Source organism: Stegostoma tigrinum, chromosome 46 (assembly GCF_030684315.1).
Source record: "Stegostoma tigrinum isolate sSteTig4 chromosome 46, sSteTig4.hap1, whole genome shotgun sequence".
NCBI lineage: Eukaryota > Metazoa > Chordata > Chondrichthyes > Orectolobiformes > Stegostomatidae > Stegostoma > Stegostoma tigrinum.
In genome coordinates this window covers 7,610,697-7,633,678 of record NC_081399.1, presented here as the reverse complement: position 1 = coordinate 7,633,678, position 22,982 = coordinate 7,610,697, and the positions used below count along the sequence as shown (strand labels likewise).

Genomic DNA, 22,982 nt, shown 5'->3' with positions numbered 1-22,982 from the left:
TCAATCCACTCCACGTGGTACCAAGAAATGGACAGAGGCATTGGATACTTGTCAGTACGAGACAGCCTTCCAGATCTCTATCACACTCCAACCTGTAATATCAGGCCTAATGTTGTAGCTAGTTGCAGCACCTAAAACCCTCTATCTGTGTAATGTCCTGTGCAGCTCCTATAATCATCTCTATCTTTATTACTTTCTCTAGTCTGTACAAACCTCCCTGTCTCGAACCACCACAACCCTGCTAACCCACCCACTCAGTAAATCCCTCCTGCCAGGGGCAGCATGGTGGCACAGTGATTAGTGCTGCTGCCTTGCAGTGCCAGAGACTCTGGGTTGATTCCTGTCGTTAGCAAATATCTGTGTGGATGTGATAATGGGAACTGCAGATGCTGGAGAATCCGAGATAACAAAGTGTGGGGCTGGATGAACACAGCAGGCCAAGTAGCATCTCAGGAGCACAAAAGCTGACGTTTCGGGCTGAGACCCTTCATCAGCTTTTCTGATGAAGGGTCTAGGCCCGAAACGTCAGCTTTTGTGCTCCTGAGATGCTGCTTGGCCTGCTGTGTTCATCCAGCCCCACACTTTGTTATCTGTGTGGAGATTGCATGTTCTCCCCATGTCTGCATGGGGTTCCTCCGGGTCCTCTGGTTTCCTGTCACAGTCCAAAGATATATTGGTTAGGTGGTTTGGCCATGCTAAATTGTCCGTTGTGTCCAGGGATGTGCGGTTTAGGGGGTTCAGGTCGCCTTCTCACGTCTCTACAGCTCTCCCTAATTCTATGACCATTTCTAGCTCCTATAACCCATGTGTTCCTGTAATCTCCAGCTTCTACATCACTGCAAGTTCTCTGCACTCTTCTACTTTTGATCTCTTGAGTATCCCCAATTTCAATAATTCATTCCAAGCTCCATGTTACTTTGCTGTTTGTTGCAGATTTTTGTTCTTAAATTATTTCTGTAATCGTCTCTTGATAGCTCTGCTGAAGGTGATGCTGCTGCCCAGTTAGCATAATCCTACTGTCATTCCGATCAGTAATGCCATTTTCCTCCTCTGCTCTGAGGAAAACAGTCCTAGCTTCTGTGGTTTCCCTACATTCACTGAAGTGCCTCATCCTTGATGCCACTCTCATAACTTGCTGAAAATGTTACCTGCAAAGCAATAGTGTTACTTTGATGAATTTCTTTTTTTTTGGTGCCCCTAGATTTCCAGAGGTGAAGCTATGAAGGAACCTTTGCCTAATGATGAGAGCAGCAGGAGTCAGAGCTACAAATCGGAGCCCAACCTGGAGTCAGATGCATGCCGTTCACCAACCATCTATAAGAGCTTCCAGTTTGAGCCTGTTTCCAATGGCTCGCGCTCGTCCAGTCTGAAGTCAGCTCATGGTGGAGGCTTTGAGATGAGCCATCTACAGTCCATTCGCTCTGAGGCAACCACCTCTACCTCTTATAAGAGCTTGGCCAACCAGACCCGTAATGGAAGCATGTCCTATGACAGCTTGGCCACCCCCTCAGGTAGCCCAGAAGCAGAGTCACCCTGCCCAGTGCCAGGTCCTGAGCCAACGGGCTACCATTCACCCTTTATGTCAGCCAAGATTACTCAGCAAAGGGAGGCGGACCTCCACCGCTACCCGCTAGCTCCTGGTGCATATGGAGCCCCTTCCCACTGCCCCAGGGACCCTCCAGCTATCTCTTCCGACAGCCGGTCACGACAGGAGCGGGAAAAACTGCTGCGAACAGAGGAGACGCCCGCTGTCACTGCCCACCATCACCATCACCAGCATCATACCCGGATCAGTATGTCCTCTGATGACACCAGGCGCTCACCTGGCCTTAAAAGTCCAACCCAGCGAACCACGCCTCCACTAGTCTCTTCGACCTCTTCCTCCTCCTCTTCTCAGTCTGGTGGAGCCCCTGGTCAACCTACACGTTTCTCCAGGGTCTCTGAGGGTGGTGCACACACCCCCAGAGTGCGCTCCATGTGCTCACCTGAGGCTCCCCCCTCCTCTTCTGCCATGGGCAAGTCAACATCCTATGTGGTTGCACGGCCTCCTTATGGAGCTGCATTGGACACCAGTGAAGTACTGGCAACAACGCACCCATTATTGGCTCCCAAGTAAGTTCTATCTGGATTGCACTACATTTCCACTATTTTGTTTTTTTATTAATTCGTTCATGGGATGGGGGCTTCACTGACTAGGCCAGCATTTTATTGCTCATCCCAAATTGCCTAGAGGGCATTCAGGAATCAGCCAGATTGCAGTGGGTCTGGAGTCACGGGTAGTCCAGACCGGGAAAGAATGGTAGCTTCCTATCAGAAAGGATATTACTGAACCAGATGGGTTTTTTCCGATATAACGTGGTGTAGAGCTGGATGAACACAACAGGCCAGGCAGTATCAGAGGAGGAGGAAAGCTGACGTTTCAGGTCGAGACCCTTCTTCAGAAATGGGGAGGGGAAGGGATTCTGAAATAAATAGGGAGAGAGGGGATGGCAGAAAGAAGATGGATCGAGGAGAAGATGGGTGGAGCGGAGACAGACAGGTCAAAAGGTGGGGTTGGAGCCAGTGAAGGTGAATGTCGGTAGGGAGTTAGGGAGGACGGACAGGTCAAGGAGATGGGATGAGGTTAGTGGGTAGTAGATGGGTGTGGGGCTTGAGGTGGGAGGACCGGTTGGGAGGCGGGGTCAAGCTGGGCTGATTTTGGGATGCGGTCAGGGGAGGGGTGATTTTGAAGCTTGTGAAGTCCACATTGATGTCCTTGCGTTGCAGAGTTCCTAAGTGAAATATGAGATGCTGTTCCTCCAGCTTTCGGGTGGCGTCATTGTGGCAATGCAGGAGGCCCAGGGTGGACGTGTCGCCCAGGGACTTGGAGTTGGAGTGGGAGGTAGAGTTGAAATGGTTCTCAACTGGGAGGTGTAGTTGTTTGTTGCGAACCGAGCGAAGGTATTCTGCAAAGCGGTCCCCAAGCCTCTGCTTGGTTTCTCTGATGTAGAGGAGGCCACAACGGGAGCAGAGGATACAGTATACCACATAGCAGACGTGCAGGTGAACATCTATTTGATGTGGAATGTCTTCATAGGGCCTGGGATGGGTGAGGGGGCAGATGTAGGCATAGGTGTAGCACTTGCTCTGGTTTCAGGGAAAAGTGCCGGGTATGGTAGGGCTGGAGGGGACTGTGGAGCGGACAAGGGAGTCATGGAGAGAGTGGTCCTTCCAGAAAGCAGATGACGGTGGGGAGGGCAAAATGTCTTTGGTCGTGGGGTCAGACTGCAAACGGCAGAAGTGTCAGAGGATGATGAATTGGATTCAGAGGTTGGTGGGGCGATAGGTGAGGATGCCAGGCTTCTGTTTTGGTTGTTATTGCAGGTGGGGGTGTGAGGGATGAGTTGCGGGAAATGTGAGAGGATGTCCGGGAGTGGAATGCCTCATCTCGGGATCAAATGCGGCGGAGGCAAAGGCTTTGGGAATAGGGGATGGCCTTTTTGCAGGAAGGGGAGTGAGAGGCGGCATACTCTAGGTAGTTGTGGGAGTCGGTAGGTTTGAAATGGATATCAGTTTCCAGGTGGATGCCAGAGAGGTCCAGGAAGGAGAGAGAGAGGTATCCAAGATGGTCCAGGTGAACTTAAGGTTGGGATGGAAGGTGCTGGTGAAGTGGATGAACTGTTCAAGCTCCTCATGGGAGCACATGGCAGGAAAGGTGGGGTTTAGGGCCAGTGTAGGTTCAGAAGAGAGATTGTTTCACGTAACCTACAAAGAGGCAGGCATAGCTTAGGCCTATGCAGGTGCCCATGGCCACCCACTTTGTTCTTTCGGAAATGGGAGGAATTGAAAGAGAAGTTGTGAGGGTGAGGATGAGTTCGGCCAAGCGGATAAGTTCGGTGGCGCAGGAACAGGCGGAGACAATGGGTCGATCAGGGCTGGTGGGTTTGTGGATTTGGGAAGGAGATAGAAGCGGGCCATGCGGGGTTGGGGAACGATGAGGTTTTAAGGCTGTGGGTGGGAGCTCAACTGAAGACCAGGGAATTAGAAGTTTTGGAGGAGATGGAGGACAATCAACAATGGTTTCATGGTTAGAATCAGACTCTTAATTCCAGACTTCTGTTAAATTCAAATTCCACTATCCGTCACGGCAGGATTCGAACTCAGATTCCCAGAACATTACCTGGATCTATGGATTAACAGTCCACCGTCAATACCACACCGCGATCACCTTCCAAAATGTCCCTCTGCTACCCAAGCAGATTTATTTTTGTTTTCTTGAAATTTAGAAAGTGTTAGTTGCTTTTGATGTCAGGAAACAGTAAGATCCATTGGCTGTCTGGCTCAGAAGCTCGGAGTCCTGACTTTGCATAATGGAATAATAATGGAACAATTTGTAGAAGCTGAGAGATGTAGGAGCAGGAGTGACTGTTCAGCACCCCTCACCCCAGACCTGCTGTACCATTCTACGCAATCATGCCTGATCAACTCCACTTTCCCACCCACTCCCTGTATCTATCAATTTCATCAGCATCCAGAAAAATTGCTTGATCTCAGTCTTAAATGTACTCAATGACTGAGCGTGCTCCACTCTCTGGTGGAAAGAATTCCCAAGAATGAAGATATTTCACCTTCTCTCAGACTGATAGAGGCTTAAGGGGCTGAATGGCCTACTACTCTTAATTCCTATGGAATGGCCAGCCTCCCTCTCCTCATCCCCTTCCAGTCAAGCAGGGAAAAAAAGACTCTCAGCTTCAATCCTGTCAGTCCTCCTGAAAAATTTGATACTTTGTTTTACTCCAGTCATGATCCAGCAGCCTGCACTGATAATCCAGAGGGATAACTTCACATCCTGCCAAGTAGTTTGAAAATTAAAACTAAATCGGCTAAGTTAATAAAATGGTAGGATAAGTGCTGGTGATATGCAACAATCTGTTGTGAAAAGCCAAGCTACTTCATTAATATCCTTTTCCAAAAAGGAAACCGGTTGTCCCTGTCCCTGTTCTGTGTTCTCATAGACTTTAGCCATGAGCAATAAGATTGATGCTTAATCAATCTTGAAATGGCTTACAGGCAACTTAGACATGTTAAACCACTGTGAATGCAATAAGGATGTTTATTGACTGAAGCAGGCCTGCCACCATCTTTCAAAGGGATGCTTTAGGATGGGGAGTAAAAGCTGGTGTTGCCAGCAATGCCCACAGATGGCCATTCTCCTCCACTTGAGCCCAAAATTCCAATTCAGCCTTCTGTCTCAGCGGCTGAGTTGGTACCAGTGCTGAAGGAATGTCACAGTCATGAAGAAACAGCTCTGTCAAATGTGCCATCTTTTGAGTGAGATGTAAAATCCAAGCCATCTGTTCTCAGGTGCATGTTTAGATCCCATAGTCACAATTATAAGTGTATGGTGTCCTGAGACTGATGATCTGTTTGCTGCCGCAGGGCTGTTTGCGGGATCCTGTTGTGTACAGATTGGTTCTCACATTTCTTCAGCAACTCTACTTGAGAAATTGCTTCATTGTTGAATGAAGGTGGTGAAAGTTTGCTTTCTGCTGCTGCTGATTGTTATCTTTGGTTTACAACGTGAAAGGGGGCTGTAAATCAGCCGGTGTGCCTGCTTCTGATCACTGTCTTTTGACCCCTGGTTTGCAGGCAAAAGGAAATGATCCAGGACTCCAAATAAGACGCAAGATGTAGGAACAGAAGTAGGTCATTCAGCCCATTGTGTCTGCTCCACCAGTCAGTGAGATTATGGTGGATCTAATAATCCTCAACTCCACTTCCCTGCCTTTTCTCCCATAATCCTTGATTCCCCTACTCCATAAAACTCTGTCCATCTCAGCCTTGAATATACGTAATAATCCAGACTCAGGTAGTTCTTCAGAAGATGTCTATTTTGACCACTGAATAGCAATCCCTGTTTTACGGAGAGGGAGGAAATCAGCATGGGTTTCTGTTCCTCATCACTATCTGTAGAGAGGGTAAATCAGCCAGGGTTCCTGCTGACACTGGGTATGAATTAGGCAGGGGACACACAACCATGGAAATATCAAAAGGGCTGTACATTGCAGATAACCCATGTTGTGCTTGTCCTTTGCATGCTTACTTACATGCTTTGCTTTTTTTTGACAGAGACGAGGTGAGGATGAAGGGTTCCCACAGCAAAAGCAATGGACAGCCCAAAAGTCTGAGTAAGGCAGATTCGCGGCAGACCTCACCACCACCTTGCCCTGGGGCTGCCAGTGGAGCACCCCTGAGCCCCAGTAAAGGTGTGAAAAAAGTCTCAGGAGTTGGAGGGACCACCTATGAAATCTCTGTGTGAGACCAAGCAAGACAGAGAGAGAGAGAAACTGAGTCACCTCACAAAAGACTCTTCTACACAGCCAGCAGGGACTGCATCTCAAGTTGACAAGACTTAATTCCTTTGGGATCTGAAAGGAGAGTGTAAGGAGAGGAGAACTGAACACTGGCGAGCTCTCCTGATCCTCTTCCATGATCCAGTTAAATGCGGTGGGAATCCTTCTATGCGCAAATCCGAATTTTAGCCAATCGTAAATTTGAAGGAGAGAAAGGAGAGAGAAAGAAACATCCCCCCGCCACCCTGGCCTACAGCCCGCACACATGCAGAGGAGAGCCATGAGAGGGATGCAAATGTGTGACAGGGTCTACCGGGAGTCAGTGGGTGGTGGGAAATACCTGAGTGGGACAAGGGGATGAAGAGAGATTTGCAGCTTCCTCTCCAGACCGAGGAGTTAAGAGCTTGCATTGTTTTATTTTAATTCTGTTTAATGTTCCACCCAACCTCACTCCTTTTCTCTCTTTCCCTTTCTGTCTCTCTCTCTCTCTCTCTCTCTCACTCTTTCTCTCATGCAAGTTTGAGAGTTTGATCACTGAGGAGCCGACATTGTGCAATCAAACGGGGGGGGGGTGGGGTGAAGGTGTTTGGAGGACGGAAGCCTAATGGAAGAAAGCAAAGACTTTTGAAAAACAAAAGGAATTTTTTATATATATAAATATATATATATATAATTAAAGGGATTATTTACTCTCTATCCTTCCAATGGTGGAAAGGCTCAAACTATTAACACACTCCCTGGCAATGGGAGGAAGCAGCGGTAGGATGTTATGAGCTGCTAGAAAAGAGGAGAAGGACATGGGGAGGGAGAGAAGGTGATATTTCACAGACTGTTGTCTCCCTCGTACTGCTTATCCTGCTCACTTTACTCTGACTGCTCACATTGCACCCCTTTTGTTTTAAACCACCTTACCCCACCTCCCAGAAGCCCACTTTGGTGGACATGCCCTGTACCAGCCTCACCTATACTCTCTGTCCTGGTCAGATTTCCAAATCCTCGCAGCACTGGGAGTTTTCTGAAGGGGGCGTGAGGTATGTGGGTGTGGAAACATCTTGATCTGAATATAATATTTTCAAAATAAGCTATTAAATAGAAAAGGAAAATTAGTGGATTTTGCCTGAAGACAGTGTGGGAATCTTAAACTTCTGAGTCATTGACTCTGAGCCGACTTCTCACCATCCCCTTCCACAATGTGCTTCTGCTGCTTGACGTCCAGTTCCTTGCCTCTTGTTGCATCTCACTAAGTAACAAGCCAGACAGGAGGCCCGGGCAAGAACATAATTGTTTACCAGATGTTTAAGGAGCCACCACTACCAATGCTGTTTCCCACAAAACCAAGTTTGTGCTAAGCCAATTGAGTAGAATTCCTTTCTGTGTGTTGTCAGAGAGGATGATTCTCGTGTTTCCTGGTATTCCTTGCTGTAGTGGTGAGGCATTGCCTTGAACTGCTACAACTGCGTATGACAAAGCTGACCTATGACAGTGAAGGGAATGATAATTATCATTCTGAGTGAGGGTGGTATGTGACTTGGATGAAGTCATAAGACCATTTTTTTAAAAAAAAGGACCAAGAGTTAGCTGTTCAGTCCCTCAAGCCTGCAGCACCATTCAGTTGAGTCATGGCTAATCTGACATTTCTCAGTCCACTTTCTTGTGTTTTCCCCATAACCCTTGATTCCCCAACTGATGAAGAATAAATCTCAGCCTTAATTATACACAAGGATTCTGCCTCTATTGCCCTTTGTGTAGCAAAGATTCTTGATGCGCTCAGAAAAAATTCCTGGTCATCTTAATCTTTGCTGCCTTTTTATTCAGAGGCTATGTCCTCTGGTTGTAAACTTCCCAAAAAGGAAATGTCCTCATGGCATTTATCCTGTCGAATCTTTTAACCATTGCATATGATTCAGTGACTTGGAGGGAAGCTTCCTGTGCATTTGTTGCCCTTCCGCTTCTATTTGGTACAAGTTGTAGGTTTGGTGTCCAAGGAGCCTTGGGGAATTTCTGAAAGATTGCTGCTTCTGAGTGTTGGTAGTAGAGGGAGTAAATACTGAAGGTGATGGAGAGAGTGCCTGTATTGTGGACTCCTTTGTCCTGGATGGTGTCAAGTATCTTGAATGGTATTGGAACTGCCCCCATCCAGGAAAGTGGGGGATTATTCCAATCCACTCGTGACTTGTACCTGTTGGATAAATGTTGGGAAGTCACAAGGTGATTTGTTTACTGCTGGATTCCTAGCTTCTGATCTGCTTTTGTAGCCACATATTTATAGGGCAAGTCAAGTTCTGTTTCTGATCAATGGTAATCCCCAGGCTGTGGGTAGTGGGAGGATTCAGCAGTTGTAAGATTGAATGTCAGGGGGTGATAGATTCTCTCTGCTTTTTGTGTGGTGTGACTGTTATCAGCCCAAGCCTGGAGTTTGTTCAGGAGTTGCTGCATTTGTACACAGACACTTCAGTATATGAGGAGTCATGAATGGTGCTGATTATTGTGCAACTGTCAGTGAACATGGAGGGAAGGTGATGAAGTAGCTGAGTTTGGTTGGTCTGAGGAACTCTGGCAGAAATGTCCTGGTGCTGAGACGACTGGCCTCTGTCTTCCTGTGTGTCTGCCAGGTATCACTGCAGCCAGTAGTTGCAAGGTGATGTCAGAAGAGCCTCGGCAATTTGCAATACATCTTGTGAAGTTCCAGTGAATCTGTTGCACAGAGAGCCCACTGGCGAGCCCTTCTATTGCTGAAGTAATTAAAGTATGGAGTCAAGCGATAGGATGTGGATTTCCTTAGGGAGTGGAAAGCTTTTGGAGGTCTAACATACAGATTGAGACTGGAATTCTGATCTGCAAGGCTAGGAGTTAGGTGCAGTCAGAGACTCCTGGATTACGAGCCAGGAAGAGCAGGATTGGGAGTGTCATGTGGCAGTGCCAACATGCCAGGTGGGAATATTGATCCTGACTCTAATACCAGTTTATATTTAGGGATAGGAATACCCAGAGCATTTTGAGCTGAACGATCAATCTGATATTCTTGTTCTTCATGATGAAGCACACAATCGGGTAATACTTAGTTCAGAAGATCATCAATTTCTGACTAATGAAAGATTAAAAAAAATTCTTCCACTTGGAAATGTCTATTTTTCCTGGACCGTCTTTCTGATGACACTGCAAATTGCAGTTTCTCTGTACAAGTGCATTTCTGAGCTTCCATTGAGTGTTGCTCTAATGATAAACTGAGATTATCCCTCCACTGCACTATCCAAAACTGAAATGTTATAATGGAGCAGGACAGTGTAAAAACATGATTTGCTGTCTGACTGCATATTTATAAATACACCCATTAACCAATTTTTCCCTTCTATGAAAACCCTAACATACCACCAACAGACACACCCCTTTTGAATCTTCTCCCCTGCCATATGCTGTCTCACAAGAGTATTTTACTAACAGCACTCATACTCGTGTATCAGTCTCCCTTCTACTGTCAACTCCATGACACACACACACACACACACACACACACACACACACTCCTCTACCAGTCTGCCCTCTGCTGTAAACTCCATCAGCTACACACTTCTTTAACCTACCATCCCTTTATGAATCTTCTCTATTGCCATACGCTCTGACTGTTTTACCAATATACTCCTGTACTAATCTCCTACAGAACTCCATCTCTCACTCACTCCTTTGTCAGTCTTCCCTCAGCTGTACGCTTCAACCCCATATATTTTCCCCTCTGCTATATTTTTAAAACACATTCTTTTTACCTGTCTCCTTTCTAATGTAAACTCCAGCTGCGTGTGCACACATAAACACTGCTTAACCAATATCCCCTCTGTATTTTTCATCACACACATACATTCCTTTATCAAGCTCCCTGCTGCCATAAACTCCTTTCTTTATTCTTTCACATAGTAAGGGCATGGCTGGCTATGCCATCATTTATTGCCCATAGCACAGCTAAGCATCAAATGTATTGCTGTGGGTCTGGAATCATCTGTAGTCAGACCAGGTAAGGATGGCAATTACTCCCTAAAGGGCATAAGATGGGTTTTTCCAACAATTCCAGTAGTTTCTTGGACATCATCAGACTCTTAATTCCAGATCCTTATTGAATTCAAATTCCACCATCTGTAGAGATGGGATTCTGCCCTGAGTTCACAGAACATTATACAAATCTCCAGATTAACAGTCCAGTGATAATGCCACTTGGCTATCATCTCCCCAAGATGGATATTGATCACTCCTTTACCAATCTCCCCTCTCCTGTGCACTCCGCACATTCTTTTCCCAACTTCATACCTGCTGTATGTGCTGTACTTGCACAGTGCTCACTAAGCTTTTAATTTTCCATCTGCTGGGTTCAATCTGTCTTTGCAAATTTCTTTCAGTATCAGTGTTCTCTTTGTTTCATCTTCTTTAACTGACACATGCCATTAAGAGTTTCCTCATACTAAATCTGTGCATCCCTACCCTTGGCAATCTTACAGTCCTGGAGAGGAATCTCTCAAGCTGTCAACATGTGCTGTCCCCTTTTGACAACTTCTTCTGTCTCCGTGCTCTCTCGTGGCACACTGGCCACACGCACTAGATGTCAATCTGCCTTGTCTCCCCATGGTCCTTCCTCTTTCCTGGTGAACATAAGGACTGTACAACTCTCAAGGGATAGAAATGTTTTATTTTATTGCACTGCTTTGGTATAGACTGACCAAACAACTCTGTATACTTTGACTATTTCACACTTGTCACAGGGACTGTGAAGCTTGTACATTCAAGGGAATTGGAGTGAGCAGCATTCATAGATTAAAGTGCAGTTACAGGTACAGACTGCAAACAGCAGCAGTTACACACCTCTTCAGCTAGAGGGGTGTAGAGACATGTGAAACACCGTCCAAAGGCACTTGGGAATTGAGTAAAGCTTGGATCTGTTTATAACGTGGTGTGAGTCCCACTTGTTCAGATATCCCATCACAGGAGCTAGCAAACTATCTGAACTTATTTTCTGTCCAATGCTTCCTTCTTTCATGAGGACAGCCCTTCTCTACTCCCACTCACCACCTCCCCCCACCCCGGCCCAAAATCTCTGACTCGGCTTTCCTGGGCAAACCAGGTAATGGGGAAGAAAGTAAAGATGCAGTGGCACCCTGATTCCCACAGTTTAGCATCTTTGTTTCAATTAGCTGAGCTGATGAGAGTGGCAGGGGAGCACGCAATGCCAGATGTCCTTGTTGATTAACTTTAACATTAGAGGCCCATTGGCTTCCTAAAGTAGACTAGCAGGCATTCTCGTATTCCTGTAGGACAGGCTGGAGAAGGGGGCTGAATGGCCTCCAGTTCCTGTGTAACAGGATGCAGGAGTCAGGGGGTCTGAATAGCTTCCTCTTGATCCCATAAGTCAACTGATGGTGTCCATGTCAAGTCCCTCCCCACACCAGCAGCCCCTGTTTTGGTATATTTTCTCCTGTGTCTGATATTGAGGCCAGTTTCAGACAGGTGCAAGTTCAGACTTCACCCCTTCCCTTTGCCCCTCTGGCCCCAGGACTCAAAGGGAAATTGCAGAAGATGTGGTCACGGCTTCCGGTAGAATCGAAGCAGAAGATAGCAGGCAAGACGAAAAGCCACCATAAACAGGAGGAGAATGAGGATGTTAGCCCAGATTGGGAGGGTGACATTGAAAAAGGCCAGGATCTCATCCCTGGGGATGTAGACAGAGCTGTTGGTTGTGTTTCTGGCCAGATTGCAGTGGTGATAGGCTGAGTTCTCCGCTTTGCATCTGGAAGACAAGCAATTCATATCATTTAGGGATGGGCCTTTACCATCTGGCAGCCAAGACCCAGATGGGGTAGAGGGATTTTGGGTACTGTCCCTGCCAGGGAGGTGAACCAAAGCGATTGTCAGACGCAACACTCTAAGGACACTGGAGGGGGAGCAGTGGTTGATGGACAGGGCTGTGAGTAGCATGGTGGGTTGCGAGGGAGCTGATTGGGGCATGCAAGAGTGGAATGATGGTCCCTAATTAGTCAGGTAGATGGTGAAACTGGGAGAATGGGAGACTTAGCTGAAGAGCGTGTGGAAGTTAAGGCTAATCCCTCACGGGTGGAGAGGAATAGACAGAGGCAGGGTTCTGAAATGAAAGATAGTAACCCTCCACCCTCACTGGGATTGGGATCTCCACCTTTGTACTCTCCCTGTTGGCCAAATGTTGCTTTTACTCGCCTGTTTTTTCACCTGATTGCAGACAACCATGGCTTTAGAAAAGGTAGGTCTCAACTCTTTTAGAGACAGTCCTTCACTGTCAGGTAGGGGAATGGTGAAAATGTGGGGATTGGATGGAGGAATGTGAGAGAGCTGAATGACAGCCCCTAACTATCAAGTAAGGCAAGGGAGAGAACAGGGGCTTGGGGCCTGTGATGGTTGCAGGATGGTTCCTGACTGGAGAATGAGGAGATGGAAGAGGAATAGTACTCACAGAATGGAATGATCATCGGAGAATTCAACAGACAGCATCACGTGGAAGGGGTAGAGGACAAATGCGAAGTATTGAGCCCATGTGAGCCAGGCGGGCAGTCGCTGGATGTAAAATCCTCCAAGCAGGAGAGTGGTCAGCATGAAAATTGTCGCGAAGATGATAGACTGGTCAATCCTGAGGAAGAGGGCGCTGGCAAACAGGCCGATAGACTGAAAAGGCAGGAGAGGAATGAATAGCAAAGGCAGACTATTAACGCCGTCCAAATAATAATACTCCATTCCCCCGTGTCTAACCCCGTCAGAAACTTAACCTGTAAAGGGGGTTCCCAGACCCAGGAATGAAAAGCCAATGTGCCCGCTACTCCAGCAGAGATCAGTGGTTTTGCTACCATGTATTATTTATCAACCTGTTCAGGCCAGTTATGAAAGATCCTTGAACTGTATAAGATTGAATCCTGGCTGAGAGGTAGGGACACTACTCTAAAATGTGCCTGCTGAGCTCCTTACATAAGAATGGTGGCAGTGGTCAGTGTGATGTAGAGAGCACTGTACACTGTATGTAACCCCATGCTGTCCCTCTCTTAGAAGTGTTTGATGCTGACGCTGGGTACAAAGTGGGGGGCACGGAACACACTGTCAGGGTAATGTTGAGGGAGCTGTACGCTGTATCTAGCCCTGCATTGTCACTGCCGTTTTTACTTACTTGTGCTGTCACAGATCCAAGAACTATCATGGCCAAATCGACAAAATAGGCAATGACTCCGTTGAGCCCACCCATCCAGAAGGCGATGGTGATGCTGACAATGGGCTGGATGATGATTAACGGCAACTCACTCGTCATCTTCGCCAGGTAATAGGCAGAGAGACAATAGGAGCCAGACAGCCTCTCCTTATTAATGATTGGGCGTTCCAGTGGGACTGTGGGAGGTACAGAGGTGAGAGAGAGAGTGTACAACATTCTAGACACACACCCAGCACTCTCATACATTCCCACTGACACACACACACACTCTCTCACCCACTCAGCACCCTCATACGCACTCACACCTAGCAGCCACATCTGCACACATAGACATGAACACAGACAAATGCACTCGTACACCCAGTATCCACACAGACATAAACACACAGATTCAACCATACAAACACAGACATAGACACACTCCCACGCCCATACACACACACACACTGTGAATGAGTTTGTATCTTGATGCCTGTCAAAACTTTCAGAAACCAATGGAAGCTATATCACTGAAGTAAACCCCTCGGCTGTCAGGCAGTGATACAGGATCCCACTCTGCGTTCCACAACATCCCTCCAGCCCAGACCACCCAGTAAGACCACTTGGCCATCAAGCAGCCATTCAGGTTCTTCCCACTCCTCCTCTCTGCCAGGCATGTCCCTGAACCCCCGAGATCACATTGCAGCGTTACCCCCATGACCGCTCCTAAAGTGATAAGGTTTCCGGCCTCTGCCACTCCCCTTCCCTCAGACAGCAAGTTTCTGATCACCACCGTTGACCAAGTGGAAATCGTTCCCCTCAAAGCCCCTCCCATATCCAAGCGCTGTCTGGGTATGGATACATCATCTTCAAGAATGATCCCAGGGATGAAGGGCTGATCATAATGAGGAGAGTCTAAGGACTGGGGGTCTGTACTGAACAGAATAGAAGGATGGGAGGAGGGGGGAGTTCTGATGGAAATGTACAGAACACTGAGAGGCCGAATAGAAAGGACTTGGAGATGTTTACACTAGTAGGAAAGACCAGAACTTGCTGTGATGGTTGTGGTTAGCACTGCTGACTCACGGTGCCAGGGACCTGGGTTTGATCCCACCCTCAGGTGACATAGAACATTACAGCACAGTACAGGCCCTTCGGCCCTCGATGTTGTGCCGACCTGTCATACCGATCTCAAGCCCATCTAACCTACACTATTCCATGTACGTCCATATGCTTGTCCATTGACGACTTAAATGTACCTAAAGTTGGCGAATCTACTACTGTTGCAGGCAAAGCGTTCCATTCCCTTACTACTCTCTGATTAAAGAAACTACCTCTGACATCTGTCCTTTCACCCCTCAATTTAAAGCTGTGCCCCCTCGTGCTCACTGTCACCATCCGAGGAAAAAGGCTCTCCCTATCCACCCTATCTAACCCTCTGATTATCTTATATGTTTCAATTAAGTCACCTCTCAACCTTCTTCTCTCTAATGAAAACAGCCTCAAGTCCCTCAGCCTTTCCTCGTAAGACCTTCCCTCCATACCAGGCAACATCCTAGTAAATCTCCTCTGCACCCTTTCCAGAGCTTCCACAACCTCCTTATAATGCGGTGACCAGAACTGTACACAATACTCCAAGTGCGGCCGCACCAGAGTTTTGTACAGCTTCACCATAACCTCTTGGTTCCGGAACTCGATCCCTCTATTAATAAAAGCTAAAACACTGTATGCCTTCTTAACTGCCCTGTCAACCTGGGTGGCAACTTTCAAGGATCTGTGTACTTGGACACCGAGATCTCTCTGCTCATCTACACTACCAAGAATCTTACCATTAGCCCAGTACTTTGCCTTCTGGTTACTCCTACCAAAGTGCATCACCTCACACTTGTCTGCATTAAACTCCATTTGCCACCTCTCAGCCCAGCTCTGCAGCTTATCTATTTCTCTCTGCAACCTACAGCATCCTTCGTCACTATCCACAACTCCACCGACCTTAGTGTCGTCTGCAAATTTACTAACCCATCCTTCTACACCCTCATCCAGGTCATTTATAAAAATGACAAACAGCAGTGGGCCCAACACCGACCCTTGCGGTACACCACTAGTAACTGGTCTCCAGGATGAACATTTCCCATCAACTACCACCCTCTCTTCTTTCAGCAAGCCAATTTCCGATCCAAACTGCTATATCTCCCACAATCCCATTCCTCCGCATTTTGTACAATTTTGTGACTGCATGGAGTTTGAACACTCACCCCCCAGTTCTGCATGGGTTTCCTCCGGGTGCTGCGGTTTCCTCCCACAGTCCAATGATGTGCGGGTTAGGGTGGATTGGCCACACTAAATTGTCCCCAAGTGTCGAGGGATGAGTAGATTCGATGGATGGATTAGATAGCAGGATGGGTCAGTATGGGCTTGTTGGGGTGAAGGGCCTGTTTCCACACGAGTGATTCTATTCTATGGTAACCTTAGGAGTGAAGGGACAATCCCTCAGAGCTGAGTTTCTTTTTTCTATTCCCTCATGGTATGTGGGCTTCACTGCCCAGGCCAACATTTATTGCCCATCCCTGTTTACCCAGAGGGCAGTTAAGAGTCGATCACATTGTTATGGGTCTGGAGTCACATGTAGGCCAGACCAGGTAAGGATGGCTGATTTCCCTCCCAAAAGGCCATTAGCGAACCAGATGGATTTTCCATCCCAACAATTTGGAATCTTATCATGCTCATCACTATTGATTGAATTGTAACTCCACAATCTGCTAAGGTGGGATTCGAACCCACATCTCCAGAACATTGGATGAGTTTCTGGATTAATTGTCTTATGATAATACTATTAGGTTATTGCCTCTCCATCAATGAGGAGGACTTTGTTCAGCCAGAGGATGGTGAATCTGTGGAGCTCATTGCAGTAGAGGCCAAGTCATTGATGTATTCAAGACAGAAATAGATAGGTTCTTGATTAGGAAGGGGAACAAGAGTTATAGGGACAAGGCAGTAGAATGAGGGTTAGAAACATATCAGCCATGATCGAATGGCAGAACAGAGTTGATGGGCTGAATGACCTAAATCTGCTCCTATATATTACAGAATTCTTACCGTATGGAAACAGTTCCTTCAGCCCTACAAGTCCACACTGACCCACAGACCTGTTCCCCCATAACTCACCTAACCCGCACCTCCATGAACACTGCGGGACAATTTAGCACAGCCAACCCACTCTAACCCGCACATCCCTGGGACACTATGGGACAATTTAGCACGGCCAACCCACCCTAACCCGCACATCCCTGGGCACTACGGGACAATTTAGCACTGCCATCCCACCCTAACCTGCACATCCCTGGGCACTACGGGACAGTTTAGCACGGCCAATCCACCCGAACCCGCACATCCCTGGGCACTATGGGACAATTTAGCACGGCCTACCCACCCTAACCCGCACATCCCTGGGCACTACAGGACAATTTAGCACGGCCTACCCACCCTAACCCGCTCATCCCTGGGCACTACGGGACAATTTAGCACTGCCATCCCACCCTAACCTGCACATCCCTGGGCACTACGGGACAGTTTAGCACGGCCAATCCACCCGAACCCGCACATCCCTGGACACTATGGGACAATTTAGCACGGCCTACCCACCCTAACCCGCACATCCCTGGGCACTACAGGACAATTTAGCACGGCCAGCCTACCCTAACCCGCTCATCCCTGGGCACTACGGGACAATTTAGCACGGCCATCCCACCCTAACCTGCACATCCCTGGGCACTACAGGACAATTTAGCACGGCCAACCCACCCTAACCCGCACATCCCTGGGCACTATGGGACAATTTAGCACGGCCAATCCACCCTAACCCGCACATCCCTGGGCACTACGGGACAATTTAGCACGGCCTACCCACCCTAACCCGCACATCCCTGGGCACTATGGGACAATTTAGCACGGCCAACCCACCCTAACCTGCACATCCCTGGGCACTATGGGACAATTTAGCACGGCCAATCCACCCTAACCCGCACATCCCTGGGCACTACGGGACAATTTAGCACGGCCAACCCACCCTAACCTGCACATCCCTGGGCACTACGGGACAATTTAGCACGGCCAACCCACCCTAACCCGCACATCCCTGGGCACTACGGGACAATTTAGCACGGCCAATCCACCCTAACCCGCACATCCCTGGGCACTATGGGACAATTTAGCACAGCCAACCCACCCTAACCTGCACAGCGTTGGACCGTGGGAGGAAACCGGACCACCTGGAGGAAACCTGCACAGAGAGTCACCTGAAGGTGGGATCAAACCCAGATCCCTGGCACTGTGAGGCAGCAGTGCTAACCACAGCCACCATGCCACCATTATGGTCCTCCTCTCTGATGAGGTCCCTCATAACTTGGAATACTGCGTCCAGTTCTGGTCGCCCTATTACAGGAAAGATGTGGATGCTTTGGAGAGGGTTCAGAGGAGGTTTACCAGGATGCTGCCTGGACTGGAGGGCTTATCTTATGAAGAGAGGTTGACTGAGCTCGGTCTCTTTTCATTGGAGAAAAGGAGGAGGAGAGGGGACCTAATTGAGGTATACAAGATAATGAGAGGCATAGATAGAGTCGATAGCCAGAGACTATTTCCCAGGGCAGAAATGGCTAGCACGAGGGGTCATAGTTTTAAGCTGGTTGGAGGAAAGTATAGAGGGGATGTCAGAGGCGGGTTCTTTACACAGAGAGTTGTGAGAGCATGGAATGCGTTGCCGGCAGCAGTTGTGGAAGCAAGGTCATTGGGGACATTTAAGAGACTGCCGGACATGCATATGGTCACAGAAATTTGAGGGTGCATACATGAGGATCAATGGTCGGCACAACATCGTGGGCTGAAGGGCCTGTTCTGTGCTGTACTGTTCTATGTTCTATAATTACACGTAATTTCACGTTAATTTCAGCAAGGCGTTCGATAAGGTTCCCCACAGTAGGCTATTGTACAAAATGCGGAGGAATGGGATTGTGGGAGATATAGCAGTTTGGATCAGAAATTGGCTTGCTGAAAGAAGAGAGGGTGGTAGTTGATGGGAAATGTTCATCCTGGAGACCAGTTACTAGTGGTGTACCGCAAGGGTCGGTGTTGAGTCCACTGCTGGTTGTCATTTTTATAAATGACCTGGATGAGGGCATAGAAGGATGGGTTAGTAAATTTGCAGACGACACTAAGGTCGGTGGAGTTGTGGATAGTGACGAAGGATGCTGTAGGTTGCAGAGAGACATAGATAAGCTGCAGAGCTGGGCTGAGAGGTGGCAAATGGAGTTTAATGCAGACAAGTGTGAGGTGACGCACTTTGGTAGGAGTAACCGGAAGGCAAAATACTGGGCTAATGGTAAGATTCTTAGCAGTGTAGATGAGCAGAGAGATCTCGGTGTCCATGTACACAGATCCTTGAAAGTTGCCACCCAGGTTGACGGGGCTGTTAAGAAGGCATACAGTGTTTTAGCTTTTATTAATAGAGGGATCGAGTTCCGGAAACAAGAAGTTATGGTGAAGCTGCACGAAACTCTGGTGCGGCTGCACTTGGAGTATTGTGTACAGTTCTGGTCACCGCATTATAAGGAGGATGTGGTAGCTTTGGAAACGGTGCAGAGGAGATTTACTAGGATGTTGCCTGGTATGGAGGGAAGGTCTTACGAGGAAAGGCTGAGGGACTTGAAGCTGTTTTCATTAGAGAGAAGAAGGTTGAGAGGTGACTTAATTGAAACATATAAAATAATCAGAGGGTTAGATAGGGTGGATAGGGAGAGCCTTTTTCCTAGGATGGTGACGGCGAGCACGAGGGGCCATAGCTTTAAATTGAGGGGTGAAAGATATAGGGCAGATGTCAGAGGTAGTTTCTTTACTCAGAGAGTAGTAAGGGAATGGAACGCTTTGCCTGCAACGGTAGTAGATTCACCAACTTTAGGTACATTTAAGTCGTCAATGGACAAGCATATGGACGTACATGGAATAGTGTAGGTTAGATGGGCTTCAGATCGGTATGACAGGTCAGCACAACATCGAGGGCCGAAGGGCCTGTACTGTGCTGTAATGTTCTATGTTCTATGTACTTCAATGAGATCTCCCTCCATCTCCGCTCACTAAAACTCTCCTTGCTCCATATCCTCAGCCCCCCTCTCCTGGACTATGCCAACCTTCCGGTCACATGGTGACACAAACTGTGCACCATCCTCTAAATGTGGCACCGAGAGATTTAATTCCCAGCGTACTGCCCCCTGTCCTTTCAACCCCACGGCGAGCTGGTGGAAGGGATGACTCCCAACAGTCTCTTGTTGTCTGCTCTAGGCACAATCAGGTTGTGGCATTCCCAGGACTCCCCTCTCATGCCCGACCATTTCTAATGCACTCACTCATTCCCCTTTGTGCTTACACTTCAATGAATCACTTCCTGAGACTGAATTTTGCTGGTTACTGCACCATCCACTGATGTCCCACCTTACAGCCTCCATCTCAACGAACAAACACGTTGACAAATCACACAGTGTCTCCAGATTTAGTCACTGTTGCAGTGACTGTCACAACTGTTACCTATCTGTCTGTTCATACTCACATGTGCTTAAGGTGTGGAAGATAGGAGTGAAAGCCCAGTGAAGAAGGATAAAGTACATCTGAAACAGCAAAATAAAACCGAAAGGGTTAGACACAAAGGTAACACAATGCCGACCCACCGACAGTGCCGCGCTCCCTCAGCACTGACCGTCCGACAGTGCCCACTCCCTCAGCTCTGACCCTCTGACAGTGCGGCGCTCCCTCAGCACTGACCTTCCGACAGTGCCCACTCCCTCAGCACTGACCCTCCGACAGCACAGCGCTCCCTCAGCACTGACTCTCCAACAGTGTCCGCTCCCTCAGCACTGACCCTCCGACAGCGCCCACTCCCTCAGCACTGACCCTCCGACAGTGCCCACTCCCTCAGCACTGACCCTCCGACAGTGCCTGCTCCCTCAGCACTGACCCTCCGACAGTGCCTGCTCCCTCAGCACTGACCCTCCGACAGCACAGCGCTCCCTCAGCACTGACCCTCCGACAGTGCCCGCTCCCTCAGCACTGACCGTCCGACAATGCCTGCTCCCTCAGCACTGACCCTCCGACAGTGCCCGCTTCCTCAGCACTGACCCTCCGACAGTGCCCGCTTCCTCAGCACTGACCCTCCGACAGTGCCCGCTCACTCAGCACTGATCTTCCGACTGTGCCTGCTCCCTCAGCGCCGACCCTCCAACAGTGCCCGCTCCCTCGGCACCGACCCTCCAACAGTGCCCGCTCCCTCGGCACTGACCCTCCGACAGTGCCAGCTCCCTTGGCACTGACCCTCCGACAGTGCCCGCTCCCTCGGCACTGACCCTCCGACAGTGCCCGCTCCCTCGGCACTGACCCTCCGACAGTGCCCGCTCCCTCGGCACTGACCCTCCGACAGTGCCCGCTCCCTCAGCACTGGCCCTCCGACAGCGCCCGCTCCCTCAGCACTGGCCCTCCGACAGCGCCCGCTCCCTCAGCGGTGTTGACACGATGCACCTACCAGCCCTGATCTGGCTTGGATCTGTTCCTCGACCTTGGGGATCTGCCACCAGATCACTCCAGGAATAATGGCCATACTGAGGGTCTGGACCAGGTTCATCCAGGACAGGATCACCTCTCGTTGCTGCTTGAAGTTCCGTGAGGTCAGTGTGCGATACTGAACCCAAAATGAGGAGGGCCATTTCCTTTCTGACTCATCTTCCAAATCTGTGGAGTAAACATGTAGAATACTGGCAATTTGAAATATTCACAATAACTTCCTCATGGCCACCGTTAGCATCAAACGCTCCCTGGACAGGGACAGCATTGGGTTATATACAGTGTTGGGCTTTCTCTACATCACCCTGATAGTGTTCCCCCCGCCACTTTATAACTAGTGACAGCATTGAGCGCTCCCAGGACAGGGACAGCACGTGGGTTAGATACAGTGTAGAGATTTATCTACATTACCCTATTTGGGATGCCTTCCCATGCCTCCTACCTTTTTTATCGATGAAATTTGAGACTGTGTGCTTGTTGATCGAGAGGCCATTCGGTATATTCTCTTCTGACTCTCCCGTGAAACTGGGATCCAGTGGAGATTCCAGGCTGGTTTTTCTGCAAATGAGGATGGAACAGGTCAGTAATGGGATCACTGCTCCCTGAGGTTTAAGAGCTGCAGCTGAAACCAAGTTCAGTCATCACTGATGGTTTGACTGGACGAGGGACACAGTATCTGAGCAACAGGCATTCGCTGGGCATTTACCACTGACCATAACTCAACTGGCTTCACCACATAAACATAAGAACTGGGCAGAGGCTGGGGACACTGCGGTGAGTAACCCCTTCCAGACTCCCCACAATATATCTACTATCTGCAAGGCACAAGTCAGGAGTGGGATGGGATACTCCCCACTTACCCCTGGATGGGGGCAGCTCCAACAACACTCAAGAAGCTCGACACCATCCAGGACAAAGCAGCCCCCGCTCCATTGGCACCACATCCACAAACATCCCACTCCCTTCCCCCCCACCGACCGCCGACGCTCGGTCACAGCATGTTGCCTGGCCTGGAGCAGGGGAGATTTACCAGGATGTTGCCTGGCCTGGAGCAGGGGAGATTTACCAGGATGTTGCCTGGTCTGGAGCAGGGGGGATTTACCAGGATGTTGCCTGGTCTGAAGAGTTTCAGTTACGAGGAGACATTGACCAGACGGGATTTAGTTTCCTTAGAGCAGAGGAGATGGAGAGGGGACAGGATGGAGGTGTCTAAAACAGAGGGGCGTAGACAGGGCACACAGGAACAAACTGTTTCCCACATCAATGACCAGGGAACATCGATCTGAGGGAAGCGACAGGAGGTTTGGATGGGATGTGAGGAAAATCTATTTGACCCAGAGGGTGGAGGGAAGCTGGAACTCACTGCCTGCGAGGGTGGTAACAGGCAGAAACCCTCACCACATTCAGGAAGTATTAAGGTGTGCACTTGTCGTGCTAAGGCTATGGACTCGGTGCTGGAAAATGGGATTTGAATTGTTCGGGGCTTGTTCTGACACAATAGGCCAAAGGGCCTTTTTCTGTGGTGTCGATTTCTCTGATTCTACAACTCTGCCACTCTCACCGCCAACGGCCTCCCTGTATGAGAATCTCTTCCAATATCTCCTCTCAGCCCCAACACCCCCTCCCTATCCCTGAAACTCCTTCCAGCCCCTACACCCCCTCCCTATCTCTGTAACCCCCTCCAGCCCCTACACCCCCTCCCTATCTCTGTCACCCCCTCCAGCCCCTACACCCCCTCCCTGTCTGTGTCATTCTCTCCAGCCCCTACACCCCCTCCCTATCTCTGTAACCCCCTCCAGCCCCTACACACCCTCCCTATCTCTGTCACCCCCTCCAGCCCCTACACCCCCTCCCTGTCTGTGTCATTC

General features: G+C 48.9%; 2 protein-coding genes across 3 annotated transcripts in view; one reads left to right on the top strand and one right to left on the bottom strand.

The window, feature by feature from the left end:
- LOC125449567 (palmitoyltransferase ZDHHC5-like) overlaps positions 1-11,261 on the top strand; it is an 11,733-nt gene extending 472 nt beyond the window's left edge. Inside the window, exons 2-5 of the mRNA XM_059642904.1 lie at positions 793-875; positions 975-985; positions 1,202-2,112; positions 6,109-11,261. Of these exons, the coding sequence (XP_059498887.1) occupies positions 793-875; positions 975-985; positions 1,202-2,112; positions 6,109-6,298 (1,195 nt within the window). The 3' untranslated portion in view covers positions 6,299-11,261. The remainder of the gene's footprint in view (positions 1-792; positions 876-974; positions 986-1,201; positions 2,113-6,108) is intronic.
- The window catches only part of LOC125449520 (uncharacterized), a 39,932-nt gene continuing 27,935 nt past the window's right edge, over positions 10,986-22,982 (bottom strand). For both annotated transcript variants that reach the window (XM_059642724.1, XM_059642725.1), the window contains exons 9-14: positions 21,557-21,672; positions 21,077-21,282; positions 20,111-20,168; positions 13,498-13,712; positions 12,796-13,004; positions 10,986-12,099 (exon numbers count right to left, since the gene is read on the bottom strand). In XM_059642724.1, coding sequence (XP_059498707.1) covers positions 11,895-12,099; positions 12,796-13,004; positions 13,498-13,712; positions 20,111-20,168; positions 21,077-21,282; positions 21,557-21,672 — 1,009 coding nt within the window. In that variant the 3' untranslated portion in view covers positions 10,986-11,894. The remainder of the gene's footprint in view (positions 12,100-12,795; positions 13,005-13,497; positions 13,713-20,110; positions 20,169-21,076; positions 21,283-21,556; positions 21,673-22,982) is intronic.